Source organism: Argentina silus (assembly GCF_951799395.1).
Source record: "Argentina silus genome assembly, chromosome: 2".
In the NCBI taxonomy this organism is placed as follows: Eukaryota; Metazoa; Chordata; class Actinopteri; order Argentiniformes; family Argentinidae; genus Argentina; species Argentina silus.
Genome location: NC_139656.1, coordinates 23,632,914 through 23,646,386, shown reverse-complemented (window position 1 = coordinate 23,646,386; position 13,473 = coordinate 23,632,914). Strand labels below are relative to the sequence as shown.

Genomic DNA, 13,473 nt, shown 5'->3' with positions numbered 1-13,473 from the left:
GTGTTTAATAATTAACGTCCTCGATTCATTGTGTATCGCAATGAGATCCAATAAGTTTGAATAACAGAGTTAGACTACAGCCAGGACGGACTGACAGCGACCTCGTGCGACGGTGCGACTGCGGTTTCAGGCATTTGACCTCCTCCTGCTGGTTAGTTACAGTAATTTAGCTAGCTGGAAGCTTAGCATGATAGTGTTGTTGTTTTTAAACTGTCGAAATATACGATTCTCATATCTACCTAGGGTTCAGACAGCCCATTTCCATTTTCTCTAATCTTTATTTTCAGGCGATGGCTTTGGCTCGGGTGTTTTGTCGTTTTCATGGCTGTTTTCAACCCACATTGAAAGCACAACCTGCGGTGTCTGGATTGACAAGAATTCAACGCGAAGGCAGACGTTGGCAGCACACTGCTGGTCCCCAATCCACAAATTGTCAATGGCAGCTTCGGGAAGAATGTCTTGGTTAGTTTTATTCTTAAATTGTTTGCAACTTGACCCTGTTTGTCATGAACTTATGTTTTAAATGTATGCATATTTAATTTAAGTTCACTTATTGCATTGATTGAGTAAAAATTCGAAGCGTAACGTGTCATCGGAGCATCTATCGTTATACTCTGAGCAGGGTTACCTTTGAATTCAGGTGTCTAAATATTTGTGTTGTGGGTGGTGGTGGTATTGTTGTTTAAGGTGCTGTAGGATTATCAACTTTGGTGAGAACACTGCACCTCAGAAACTATAGCGCTTCTAAAACATTTCTACTATATCAATCAAATATTATAGCCTAACCTCTTTAGCCATATCAATCAAAATTAAACTCATTCATACGGAGAGTTCTTCAAGTTGAGGCTTTTTATTATAAAACAGGGCGTCGAGCGAACAGCTATTCCTCTGCCAATATCATCCCTGCTGCTACTCAGGATGCAGTAAAATGAGACTTCACTTGGCCACTGTAGCTAGCTACAGTTTGAACATTTTTCTCAAATACTACACTAATAATATCAGACAATTCGTTTAAACATTTTAGGAGTGGGGATCCCCAGTACGACGAAGTTGTCCAGTGCACCAGAGGGAGGCAGAGTCAGGGAGAAGAGTCATGTGCCCGGTCTATACTTTAATGGCTAACTAACTGGGTATCCAAAGTGACTGCAACTATCAAAGGCTATAAACGACTATGCACGTCTAACGTGTTTAATAATTAACGTCCTCGATTCATTGTGTATCGCAATCAAATCTTCATAATCAAATCTTATTCAATTTCCAGAGCTCAACTATGGTGGGCTTTTGATGCACTTTGATTATGTGTGGCTACGGGATCATTGCCGCTCTGCCTCCTGCTACAACTCCAAGACCAACCAGAGAAACCTGGATACAGCAAATGTGGAGCTGAACATCCGTCCAGCCGAGACCAGGGTGGATGATGAGAATATTTTCCTCACATGTAAGGATTTGTTTGGAGACTGCTTCTATTATGTGAAATCCGAACTTCAAAGAAGAACCCCAGGAACCCCAGGAACCATTTCACATAGGCCTATGTGAAATGGTTGTTTTTGATTTGCAGTTATTTCAAAGTTCTATTTCACGTTGATAGATGAGCTAGAGTTGGTTTTGGCATCCAACATAGTTTGGTTGGAACCAAAGTGAAGAAGTGATCTTGCTTAATCCCCCCCCCCCACACACACACACACCTTTAGTCCATGTTGGAAGGGCACCTCACCAGTGTGCTAAGCATGAGATGGTTATCTCTTCTTTAAATCAGTATCATTTGAACATCATTCAGGGAGAACTTTGACTCTTGTAAAAGATAGTAGAAGGGATGCTGACAATGCAACCACAGTTATTCATCCACTTCCAACTAAGGCATTGCTTACACTGTAACTATGCCATCCCTCCGTCCTTCTATGCGTACAGTGTGTTCAATCTGCTATTAGAATCAAAGTTTGTAATGTTATTATGGATGTTTAAATTAGTCCGAATCAATGGTGTTTTTTTAAGGTCAGTATCACTTGATGTTTTTATTGGAGAACCTCACCCTCTTCACCAATTGTTAGCCTACTCATCAAGCTGGTTCTACAGGGATTCGTTGTATTTTCAGTGTGCCACACATAATAGAGCACTAATACAATTTATTCCTAAAATGCATGTGGACTACCAGACACCTAAGTATTTTTCCATGAGAATGAAATGGTCTTTATTTGACTACCTCAGGGCCGGATGGTCATGTGACCAGGTACAACCTGAGCTGGCTGGCACAGAACAGTTACGAGGGACAGAAGAAGAGTGCCATGCAGCCCCGCATCCTTTGGAATTCTGACATCTACACCAGTGAAAAGGTACCCTCGGCCAACTGGGACAAGTTCATGAGCTGTGATGATGAACTGAAGAGTTTCCTGAAGAACTTCCTGCTGTATGGCATCGCTTTTGTGGAGGGTGTCCCGGCAACTGTCGAGGCCACAGAGACTGTGACCCAGAGGGTCAGCCTCATCAGGTAAGCCCATACGATACAAGTCAAGGCATAGACTGGCCTCTTACCCAGCCTTATGTACACTAAACCAAAATTATTTGAGAATTTGTGCTTTTTTAATGATTATTTTTTTTAGGGCAAACACACCTGAAAGCTTTTCACTTGGAAAATGCCTGTTCTGTTTTAGGCGAGAATTCTTGCATTGGCTTCCAATTTTGAGCTTTTCTGATTTACACTTTTCATTAGCCACTGCAGATATAGTAACAACAAAAAAGGAGAATGGCTATATTTAATGTCTAACGGGAAATGTTGGTTTTGAAGAACTGGAAATAAAAACACTGAAGAATAGAGGACAGGTTAAGAATAAGACATTTATTCCCAAGTACAACTTCAAACGGTTATGGACATGATGAAGTGAACTCTACACAAGTGGTCACATGACCAACTAACACAAGTTAACATTATGTTATATCTGACACCAAAAGATATTTCATGGTTAATAATGATTGATAATGATTTGCTCATCCCTGTGTGACAGACACTCGATCATATCGGATCTTAGATTCAATTAAGAATACCCAAAATGTTATTTTACCATGCCCTCAAATTAAGAGAGATTGTGAGGAGTTTAAGCTCAAGCCAATATCTGAAGCTGATGACTCAACTCTACATGTCGTTAACGATGCATTAGACAGTAATGGGAGAACCTGGTCAATTTAATGTTGTGCTGTATTAACAGAACCTATATTGGGTGCACAACATCACATTAAGGCATGAAGGAAGAATGAGAATAGAGTATCAACAAATTAACCAATTTAACAGTTTCAATGTAGCATATAACTGTAGCAAACAAATGGAAGTTTAACCATACACAGGAGAATGGTGCCCATCACAGACCTAACCCAAAACTCAAAGGACATCTTGCTGTCCTTGTCCTTAAATACAATCCCAACAATTGGACATCGATGTGAGAGCCAGTTGGCCTTTACTATATACATTACAATAGCAAAGGAATTGACAAATGGCGAGGCGTGATTTCTTCAGGATGTCCACCAGGCATGCTCATTCAACTGTAAATAGGTATTCCGGGCTGAAAGAGGGGGGCATTGATCACCATATCACTGCCTTTGTCTCAGCCACATTTAAACACACTTAAATCAAATAGCTGGAGCCACCAAATCCGTCTACAGTTGGGCATTTACAGTAAAACACTTTATGATAATCATAGATTTTGCGGTTTTCTCATTCAGATTGCTTTTTACAGTCCTACAGGAAAGGTTTTGGTTGCCTTGACCTCAAGCCCTTGATACATTTGTGCAGTTAATATGCACAACAGAGTTCTCCCTGGGTGGGAGGGGGGGATATTTTTTTCTTCTTCAAATGAACAGCCATTTTTGCACTCTGATAATGTGTCTCCTTTGCCGGTTTAGTCCATTGGGGTTGTTCATTAAAGACTCTGCAGGTGGTATGGTTTTGAAGTTCAAAACGCCTGAACCAGTCCACTAATCCCTCTCTTAACTGTACTCTAATTTGAGGTGAAGAGGAAGGAAGGGAAAGAGGAACCAGCCTGTTGTAAGAAATGCACTGCACATGGTTGCCAGATGATTGATGGTTACCTTTTTCCTCCTTGTGCTGTAAGGACGTCGCCCCCTGAAGTCATGCATGTTATTGCAAGTTTTACCCTCATATTAATGAGGGTAAATCTAATCTAAACCTGAATCTAATCTAATCTGTTGTTTACAACACATCCACCGGTTAGTCGTCCTTAGTGTATGAATGTCCTGTTAGTGGATCCTCACACTCCAAACAAACATGGGCATCATCCCATCTCCACCTGATTATTTGGTTTGTTTGCTTTCATTGTTTTATTTATTTTATTTGTTGTCGTTGACACAGCTGTCCTACATTGTGTATTCATTCATATTTCCTATTAGGGAGACTATGTATGGCAGAATGTGGAGCTTCACTTCAGATTTCTCCAGAGGTGATACTGCCTACACCAAACTGGCCCTGGACCGTCACACAGACACCTCATACTTCCAGGAACCATGTGGGTGTGTATTCAGTTGCATGGTGTTATTTGAACTACAGTGTAGTGTAGTTATCATTTTAGGATCATGCAGCTATTGTAAGTCACCCTGGGCAAGGCAGAAAAGGATGACCGTCCATGTATCTTAGACTTAGACTAGTAGATTGGAATATAGAGAAAATGAGACTGCCTCTCCAGAAAAGGTCAGATGTATTACAGCAGTGGTTCTCAAACCTGTGGTTGGGAATCAAATGCAAAAATGCATGAGCCAAAAAGGTTGAGAAACACTATATTACTGCTTTTACTGAGTGTTGTAACTGGCAAAGACATCCAGCAATATGAAATAGGCCATTCCTTTAGTGAGCTGCAATGTCACACTGTTTCAAATTCGATTATGGCCATTATGGCCAATTTATAAGATGCAAGCCAGATACTATATTTACATTTATGGAATTTAGCAGACGTCTTTATCCAAAGCGACTTACAACAAATACATTTGTTTAAGTAAGTGAATCATCTATCCATCAGTCATCATAAGATAAAGTAATCAAAGCTCAGACCAGGGGCCATGAGCAGTCATATTGCTAGAAGAAGGATTTTTAAATTTATTATTATTATTGTTAATAACAGGAGAGAAACTTGTACAGGGGGTAGTGGGGGAGAAGAGGTCTTTAGGAGGGAGATACTGCACATTGCTATGCTTCAGATTTCTTGAATCATGATAAGTTACACTATGACGTCACAAAATCTGCACTTGCGAAATACACAATTGTATTGTGTATCATAACGATTTTGTTACTTAAATGGATGTTATTGACTGTAGCATGCAGGTGTTCCATTGCCTAAGGCATGAGGGAACTGGAGGAAGAACACTGCTGGTGGATGGATTCCATTCTGCAGACAAGGTGCTCCAGCAGACGCCCGAACATTTTGAGCTGCTAGCACGGGTGCCTATCAAGCACGAGTACATCGAACATTTGAGCGACCACCGCAATCACATGATCGGCATTGGCCCTGTGCTCAACGTGTATCCCTGGAACAATGAGGTTTACATGATGCGGTAAGGTGTTATTATTATTATTTTTAGTACAGAGTAGGTTACCTTGTGGGATTATGCATGATGCATAGAATCGTCAGCATTTTTGATACAGATTGAATATTTTTTGTTCACTTTTGGTATGCTTTCACTACCCATTATACCAGGCTGCATTTAATGCTGATATAGTATATATCAGCCTCTGCTTTTGGTTTCGACGGCTAATGGTGCATGTGTGAGTGAATGGATTCAAGTAGTTTTTCCGCTGGAGATGGTCATACATCTGTAGGTTCTGTATAAGGCTCAGGACTTGGTGCTCATTGTAAGCAACACTGCTATTATATAAGTTACCTAGCTCCTTGAGAGCAGTGCTAAATCTGTTTTGGATGCCTCTTTCACAGTTACAATAACTATGACCGTGCAGTCATAAACACAATTCCCCATGACGTTGTCCAGCGATGGTATGTGGCACACCGAGAGTTGACCACAGAACTGAGGAGGCCAGAGAATGAGCTGTGGGTCAAACTGAAGCCAGGGATGGTAAGGAAAGAGACTACAGCCTTATTGTTGACCTAGCCAGGAGGGCTAAATCACAACATTACCAATTAGGCTGCAGGGGATGTTTTATTAAGTGTTATACCAATCCTTATTTGAATTTTTTTTCTAAGGTTCTCTTCATTGATAACTGGCGTGTCCTGCATGGCCGGGAGTCCTTCACAGGCCTACGGCAACTGTGTGGGTGCTACTTGACCAGAGATGACGTCCTGAACACCGCCCGCTCCTTGGGTCTGCAGGCCTGAGCAAACCAGAGCCGTTCTTGGTCTCAGGCGTTTCCAGCCAATAATTGTATGAACATTATTGGTGAATGTGTGATTAGACTAAAACTCCACTAAGGCTGCAGCTCAATTGGGACTCCCCACCCCCCATGCCTGCAATTAGAGAAATCAATGTCCCTCACATTCACTGAATCACTCGCAAAGAAAATCTTTGAAAAGACAAAAATTTCTTATTATTTTAAAAATGGAGAATCAGATCTTGTTTGTAGAAATTATTTTTTTTACTATGAGAACTAATGAATGAAATCAAGTAGTCCTTTTGCATAAAGAGTTATATATTTTTGTTTATTATTGCGTATTGATGTTGATGCAATTGCTTATGTGGGCATAAAAATCACCATACTTCTCTGCCTAGAAACATTTATACATGGTAGGATAACATTGTTAGATTTGTTGAAGTCAACTAATGGACAGTGAAAGTCTCTTTAGACTTTAAAATGATACATTACATTTTGAGTTTTGAGTCTCTGCTGAAACAGTGGTTTACCAAAGAAACAATTAGCATTGGAGCAAGAGTGTTTTCTCCTATTCATCATGTGTATGAACAATGTGTACAGACTGATCATGTTTCAAATTGGAGCTATATCTATGTTATTAACATATAGCACTATATAGAACTTTGATGTCATTTGATTACCTGTATTCATAAATGAATACTGTAGGAAATACTGCTGAAAATACATGAAGTGATTTTCAAACAACTGTTTCCTGTTTTTTTGTTGTTGTTTGTAATGGAAGGGGAGAGTAGTTTTGATCGGAATCATATAGACTTATCTGTCATATTATCAGGAAAGGTTGAATGCATGAGTTTCCCCTTAATGATTTACTGAATTATTATTTGGCATGCCTGCTGTCTTTCAAATACTGTTTGATTTCTATGTGATCATATGTGCCAATACACATCGCCACCAGTGTTGGTGGTGATGAGGATCTACCTGCCCCCTACTTAGGTCTAGATCTTAGATAACATGTTGGTATTGACTTGGGCAGCGTGTCCATACTGTGTACATGATGTGCAATGCAAGAATGACTTGTGCAAGGAGTTGTATTCCATATTTATTCTGCTTATTTACTCTAATGTTACTGTTAATACATATATACTGCTTATACTGCACTGCCTATACAGCTCATATGCTGCTTAAACTGTTCATACTGCATTCTATTTATTCTGCTTATAATTTTACTGCTAATACATATACTGCTTACACTGCACTACTTATACTGCACTACTATACTGCTCATATACTGCACTTCTGGTTAGACGCTAACTGCATTTCGTTGTCTTTGTACTTGTACTCTGCACAATGACAATCAAGTTGAATCTAATCTAATATGTGTCTGGCGCCCCTACTGCTCAGTGTTCTTATGTTATGGAGCCTAGAGTGAACTATCGCGGAGTTTGGAGAGCTCTCGTTCTTTTTAAGGTCATGCGCGTTGTACCCACACGTGTCCTCTCTCTGATTTTCGCACTCTGAAGATGGCGGACGGTGACAGTAAGTGTCTCAAGAACCTACGTATTTGCACTGCTTAACAGTGACGTTAATATAGCAACAACTACAGCAATTGTGTTCTGTCAATGTGTGGATTGTGTTGCAAGGCTTTATTCTTTCTGTAGCTATTTATCTGTAGCTAACATCGCTTTAGCAACACATGCTAGCACACTAACATGGTGGTGCTGGCACAGCTCTCTGCTCTAGTGTCTAGCCACGTTCTCAGACATCCTTGCATGGACCCGGTGTTAACCAGGCATCTATTTAAAATGATAATTTATTAAGCGCTGTATTTTATCTTATGTTACGCATGCATCATCTCGTGATGGTCACGCAAGCGTGCTATGCGCCTTAAGGTTGAGCTCAGGACCGATTTTATAGGGTGTAGAGAAATAGTCTAAAATAGTGCTGTAGTTTAGGTATAGGTTAATTCATATGAACACACATCGTCGTTGTATGCAAGTTGCTGTAGAATTGCAAACTGGTATGAATCAATTATTTGGACTTTTTCTATCGGAAAAATCACCACGTGCTGAATCGGCCACGTGTTTATGACTCCATCAAAACCAGACAGTGGTGTTTTAGTTTGGTTGAATTGGCAAGTTGGCGCATTGTCAGACATGGTTAACACTAATTATTATTTTAGAGCGATCAGATATTTACAATGCGTCGCTGATCTATAAGCAAATGCAATCATGGGTTATGGCTCAAATCTCGTTGGAATTGAAGCATACCGCTAACACAATTCAACGGTGTCATGCTGGGTTCTAAATGCGTTGTCTGGCCTTCCTTCCAGTTGCCTCTGCTAAGAAGCAGAAAAAGAAGAAGACAGTTGCTGATGATGAAGTTGGGGTAAGCTGGTTGATTTGTCGTTCAAGACTGTACCAGTGTTCCATGAATTATTGTATATGAAGATATGCAAGTACAATTTATCCCATCCCTTACAGGATATACAGGAGAGTGGGGATTTCCTCATCAAACCAGAATCTAAAGTTGCCCGTTTGGACACATCCCAGTGGCCATTGCTGCTGAAAGTGAGTGTTTACCTATGTCCTCATTCACATGTCGGGGTTTACCCAGCAGGTAACTGTGAAATGATGAACCTGTTTATCCATTCTCTGAGTACTGTTGGGCCCTGACCTTGCAGCCTCCTGAGTCTGTTCTGGACCCAGGGGGTTCAGCAACCTGTCTCCATGCTGTTGCTCTCGTGTTCTACTGGGATAACTGCATTGGAGATGGGCACACTGGTGCATAGGTCAAGGGCCTGGCCTCAACTAAGACTTGATTTAAACATCTGATCACCCACACTGTCTAGAAAGATCACATTTAGTTGGCTTTAAACTTTATGGCTGTAAGTCTTAACCCCTCTGTTTTCACGAATTTGTCTTGCAGAACTTTGACAAACTTAACATCAGGACAGCTCACTACACACCCCTGCCAAATGGTTCAAACCCTTTGAAGAGGAATATTCACGATTATGTCAGGTAACCATATTGGTCCTTAATTGATTAACTCCAGGCCTACGCAGTTTTGTTTTTCTTATGCCACATGATGATTTCAAATAGATTGCACTAGCACACTGTGCAAAGATGACTACCTATCTATCACCCAAGTCTGATGGCTTTATGCAGATGCTGAACCACAGCTCTTGAAAGTCTGTCTTGCCCGACTCTAACCCCATCTCAATCCATGTGACGCGCAGAACTGGCTTCATCAACCTTGACAAACCTGCAAATCCGTCCTCACACGAGGTGGTGGCATGGATCCGGCGCATCCTCCGAGTGGACAAGACGGGGCACAGTGGCACCTTGGACCCCAAGGTGACGGGCTGCCTCATCGTGTGTGTGGACAGAGCTACGCGACTGGTCAAGTCCCAACAGAGTGCTGGTGAGTCACCCCATTTGTTGTCGTCCTGTCAAAACGGTTTCCCTTTGAGGGTTATCCAAACAGTAACGTTGGCCTCTCCTTACTACTCTTGCCGTCTTTTTCAGGCAAAGAGTATGTGGGAATTGTTCGGCTGCACAATGCTATTGAGAATGAGCACACGCTTGCTAGGGTAAGTTTGTCTAATTTTTGCATCGTTTAGAATGAATTGAAGGTGACTTCAATCATGCCGTCCGTATTAGTCGGCTCGCTTGTCTATGGTATGTCGTGGCGATGCACCCTCTTGCATTGTGAGATGATGAAAGTGTTTATCCATTCGCTGAGTGCTGGCAGGGGACTTTGGGTCTGTAGTGCTCCATGTCTGTTCTAGGCATGAGTGTCTGCGCTGTCCCTGGCTCTAGTTCTGCCACCCCAGTGTTCTACTGAGGCAGCATGCTGGAGGCAGGGGCATGACTGAGGGTTCCCGGTGAGGGCAAAGACGATTTGACACACCTGATCACACGAGGAAAATTAGAAGTTTAATTAAGTGCCTTGCGAGAGACATGTTTTAATGCTTCACTTGTCTGTCCTTTAGGGCCTCGAGACCCTCACCGGAGCTTTGTTCCAGAGACCACCTCTCATAGCGGCCGTGAAGAGACAGTTAAGAGTGCGGACCATTTACGAAAGCAAGCTCATTGAGTACGACCCAGAGAGGAGATTGGGTAAGGAATCGTCTTTTAAAAATGTGTAGTATGGTAGTCTTTTTAATTTATTTTATTCAATTAGACTCTGTGCAAATGCATAGATTACAAACTAAAGGCGTTGCATGTTTTGGATCTTAGGTATTTTCTGGGTGAGTTGTGAGGCCGGGACCTACATCAGAACTCTGTGTGTGCACCTGGGGCTCCTCCTGGGGACTGGGGGTCAAATGCAGGAGCTAAGGAGAGTTCGCTCTGGTGTGTTGGGTGAGAGGGTGAGTCTCAAACCTTTCTCCATCTTTGAATTGGTTGTAAATAGGGATGCATACAATAGGTTTTGATTAAGCTCAGCACCTAAATAATTCACTTTCCCTATCCACTTTATCACTGTAACTGGATTGGTCCAAAGTGTTGAGTTCAGTTCTGGGCTTTTCCCCAGTCCTGGTAATTTACCTTTGGCACAGAAAATGGCCTGGAGTGGCTCTGTATACAGGTTGTGGACATGTCTGCCTCTTGATTCCACTCTGGCCTATATATTAATTTAGTGCTCATCTTCTCTTCCTTGATGTGTAATCTATTTTAGTCTAAAAGTGTTGGATTTGTGTTCTCTTTAGGACAATCTGGTTACCATGCATGATGTGCTGGATGCCCAATGGCAGTATGACCACAACAAGGATGAGACTTACCTGCGGAGGGTCATCTACCCACTGGAGAAGCTGCTGATCTCTCACAAGCGGCTGGTCATGAAAGACAGTGCAGTGAGTATTTCCTGTCCTGTGGTTGATCTTGGCCTTTCATAGATATTTCTGATAATCTCATACCGTCTACAACTGCTTTATGGGTATTAGGATGTAATAATATCCATTTGTCTTGTACAGTGAACTAAATGCTGTGTTCACTTCTGTACTTCAGGTGAATGCGATCTGCTATGGTGCAAAGATCATGCTGCCTGGTGTCCTACGGTATGAAGATGGTATTGAAGTCAACCAGGATATTGTCGTTATAACGACCAAAGGAGAGGCCATTTGTATAGGTGGGTAATGCCAAATTCTCTAGAAGCTTTTGTAACAGAAGGCCACATGATGATTTTTATATAGATCGCATTAGCACACGTGCAAAGATGACCTCTTATCTATCACCCTTGTCTGATGGCTTTGGAAAATGGCGCTTCTTAACAGGATATGAGGAACATTTCAAACTCAAACTCAACCTCAATCTTTTGCCCTTCACTCTTTCAGCTGTCGCCCTCATGACGACAGCAGTGATCTCTACATGCGACCACGGTGTGGTGGCCAAGATCAAGAGGGTCATCATGGAACGTGACACCTACCCCCGCAAGTGGGGTCTGGGGCCAAAGGTAATGCATTTAACTGCCAATACCAAAATGACTATGCTGATGCTGATTTATTGCATTTATTCCACTATTCGGTAGATTACATGCTTACACAACTGCTTTGCGTTCAACAGGCGAGCCAGAAGAAGATGATGATCCAGAAGGGCCTGCTGGACAAGCACGGCAAAGCTAACGGCAGCACACCAACAGACTGGAAGGAGGGCTACGTGGACTACAGGTGTGTTAACATGGTCCTCTGTCTGGTTGACTGCAGCAGATGCCTGGTTTGGGGTCAGATGGTGGCGTGTGGGGGTCTAGGTGGGCATGGTTGGGTCGTTATCATACTCAGCAGACAGTTATCCCTCTTTGGTCCCCTCTACGGTCTCAGAGGGAGTCAGTCTGCGACATCAACTCTCAAAGCTCAGCAGAGCTCTGGTAATGCAGGTTGCATTGCTGGCAGCTGAGCTGCGTGGACACTTGCAGCTTAACTTTTGACTCTTAATAGTTATACATGTTTCCTGATGCACAGTGGACTGAGGTGTGTCTTTAACTGACATTCTGTCTCCTCTTATCAGTGGGTCCAAACCCAAAGAAGTTGAAGCCAGTGAACCAGTGGCAGCAAAGGTATGGACTTAAATGGGTATTTTAATGTTGATTTGTTTTTGGATCATTGTTGGTTCATCCGCTGATCAAGCAATTGTATATCCCAATACCACTCATGGTGTTATTTGAAGCTCATGCACTCCCATTTGACTGCTCTTTCAGAGGAAGAGAGACGCTAGTGACAGTGACAGTGATGCGGCCGTCACGGCACCTTCCACGCCATCAGCAGAGGAGATCAAGAAGGAGAAGAAGAAAAAGAAGAAGGAGAAGAAGTTGAAACTAGCAGAAGAGGCAGCTGAGGCAGCGCCGGAGGAGCTGGCAGCAGAAGCAGACGTAAAGGTGTGTATCTGCAAACAAAGTGAATTACTTGTCCGATGCAGACAGTTATCCCTTTCTAGCCTGACTAGTGGCTTCAGAGGGAGTCAGTCTGCAACATTATTGGGGATGTGAGTCTCTGTCCAGCATGTTTCCCTGTCTTGTTGGCTCCTTACATCTGCAACATCCATGTTCTTTCTGAGCAAGGCACACAGGCTGTCAGTCCTTTTTTAATTGCCCAGTGAATAACCAGTCTCTTTCTGCCCAGGTGGGTGAGAGTGCCAAGAAGAAGAAGAAGAAAAAGAAGCAGGAGGCGGCTGATGCAGAGTCTGAGTGAAGAGGCAGTGAACATGAACACAGTGAAAGGACCGTGGAATGTGAGGGTCAGAATGAGTGCCTGCAGATATACCCTACAGAGGGATGGGCATCGAAGAGGCCGCTGGCTGAGCAAGCAACCACCCAGAGTTTTAATTTTTCTTTAGTTAATAGTTACGTTTGTCCTGTGGCCGCTACACACATTTAATAATCATATAGGCCTTGGTTGGGTCAGTCTTATGATCATGTAGTTATATGATCACGGTTGTGACACCTCATCCACCCTGTATGACTTTATTTTGTACTCATGACAGTGAAATTTTGTTTTTACATGTTTTAAGTACTCTGCCTATGTGGGCATCTGCTTTTCTGGGTGTACCCTCAACTGTGTGAACCGCCATTGGAGTTTTTGTTTTATATTGTAAATACAGAAACAAGCTGATCATAAAGTGTAATTTGAAATGAACATGATTTTTTTTCTAATGCAGTCTTGG

At 42.3% G+C, this 13,473-nt stretch overlaps 2 protein-coding genes across 2 annotated transcripts; both read left to right on the top strand.

Annotated features, from left to right (window-relative positions):
- The first annotated feature begins 208 nt into the window (after positions 1 to 208).
- tmlhe (trimethyllysine hydroxylase, epsilon) lies at positions 209 to 6,962 on the top strand. The gene is made up of 7 exons (XM_083665502.1): positions 209 to 462; positions 1,262 to 1,438; positions 2,206 to 2,485; positions 4,396 to 4,515; positions 5,314 to 5,550; positions 5,928 to 6,066; positions 6,195 to 6,962. Exons 1-7 carry the CDS (start codon positions 291 to 293, stop codon positions 6,324 to 6,326), a joined length of 1,257 nt encoding a protein of 418 aa, XP_083521628.1. The 5' UTR covers positions 209 to 290; the 3' UTR covers positions 6,327 to 6,962.
- An 861-nt stretch (positions 6,963 to 7,823) lies between these two features.
- Positions 7,824 to 13,462, top strand: dkc1 (dyskeratosis congenita 1, dyskerin). Its single transcript, XM_083693153.1, has 15 exons — positions 7,824 to 7,855; positions 8,649 to 8,704; positions 8,800 to 8,886; positions 9,245 to 9,336; positions 9,555 to 9,739; positions 9,844 to 9,908; positions 10,311 to 10,437; positions 10,558 to 10,688; positions 11,028 to 11,171; positions 11,326 to 11,446; positions 11,652 to 11,770; positions 11,881 to 11,984; positions 12,322 to 12,370; positions 12,512 to 12,688; positions 12,933 to 13,462. The coding sequence occupies exons 1-15, from the start codon at positions 7,840 to 7,842 to the stop codon at positions 12,999 to 13,001; spliced, it is 1,542 nt and encodes a 513-aa protein (XP_083549279.1). The 5' UTR covers positions 7,824 to 7,839; the 3' UTR covers positions 13,002 to 13,462.
- Positions 13,463 to 13,473: the final 11 nt, after the last annotated feature.